The 1,350-nt window shown below is 33.8% G+C and overlaps 1 protein-coding gene across 1 annotated transcript; it reads left to right on the top strand.

Moving 5' to 3' along the window:
* The first annotated feature begins 398 nt into the window (after positions 1-398).
* On the top strand, positions 399-794 carry LOC131048235 (uncharacterized). Its single transcript, XM_057982126.2, has one exon. It carries the CDS (start codon positions 399-401, stop codon positions 792-794), a length of 396 nt encoding a protein of 131 aa, XP_057838109.2.
* Positions 795-1,350: the final 556 nt, after the last annotated feature.

Genomic DNA, 1,350 nt, shown 5'->3' with positions numbered 1-1,350 from the left:
TTCTACGAATAGACACGAGACTACGTGAAGCTTTGCCAAATAGACAACATTTACCATTTGGAGGGATATCCATAATTTTGATTGGCAACCTTGCACAATTACCACCTATAATGGACAAGCCTATCTATGCTTCATGCTCAAGTGCCATAGCACTATGGAACCTATTTATGACAACAATAACCTTACAAACAATGTTCCGCCAATAGGGTATAGAACCAGCGCAAGCAAGATTCAGAAAAATCCTTACCAACATACGGAATGCACAACCAGAACAAGATGATTGGAAATTGTTGATGACACGCACAATCAAGGAGCTTACTCCCATTCAGAATGAAGAATTTAACAAATCAATACACATATTTGCTACAAACGACCTGGTAAAGAGCCATAACAAAAAAATGTTACGAAAATTGAATCGTCTAGTTGCAATTAGCGAAGCTGCAAATGTTCGAAGTCGGCCAAATGGTGAATCTAAGGATGAACAACTTGAAAATAAAATTCTATTATGTAAAGTCCAACAAATAATGTTGACAACCAATATATGGACCAAAGCAGGCCTCGTAAATGGGGCTCTAGGCGAAGTAGTCGACATTGTGTATGAATATGGCTCCAAGCCACCAGATATTCCAGCATATGTAATAACAAGAATTAATAACTATACTGGGCCATCATGGAACCCGACATATCCAAAACTTGTACCAATAACTCCAATATCACTGGGAAACAGAAGACAAATCCCGCTTAAGATGGTGTGGGCTATAACAGTCCACAAATACCAAGGCTTAACACTCTAGAAGGCAACAATTGATATAGGAGCTACTGAAAGGCAAGGCTTGACATTTACAGCCATATCCAGAGTTAAAACATTAGACAGTCTTCATATAGAACCTGGATTCTCCTTTGAAAGATATTGTAAAATGCAGAACAACCCATATACAATCATCAGGAAGCAAGAAGAAATAAGACTACAACAACGATCGCTATAAAATAAAATAAAAGTTAAATGTCAGAATTATAGAATCTTGAATGAATGATTACATATCTCTATAATTATATTTGTTCATAATTTTAGACATCTAAATCTTAACAAGTTTATTTAATACTAGAAAGGTTGTTTAAAAATTGATAGATTACTTCATGTCAATTGGATATGAAATGATTAATAAATACAGCTTTCACATGCTAAATTTATACTCTCCAACATAATGATAATAATTAAAGTATATTTTACAATCGGCTAATCATTGCACCTTTGTTTTGGTGCAAGCGCTAGTATATTATTATCTTGAACTATGTAATATTCAATGTTATAGGAGTATATTATTGTTTTTATCATTATTTTATATTTTT

The sequence above is a fragment of the Cryptomeria japonica genome, chromosome 6, assembly GCF_030272615.1.
Source record: "Cryptomeria japonica chromosome 6, Sugi_1.0, whole genome shotgun sequence".
NCBI lineage: Eukaryota > Viridiplantae > Streptophyta > Pinopsida > Cupressales > Cupressaceae > Cryptomeria > Cryptomeria japonica.
The sequence above is the reverse complement of the archived record's forward strand: the minus strand, read 5'-3'. Positions and strand labels throughout refer to the sequence as shown.

What these genes read in the sequence shown, in the direction of transcription:
- LOC131048235 (XM_057982126.2), top strand. Translation starts at nt 399, where the DNA reads ATGTTACGAAAATTGAATCGTCTAGTTGCAATTAGCGAAGCTGCAAAT.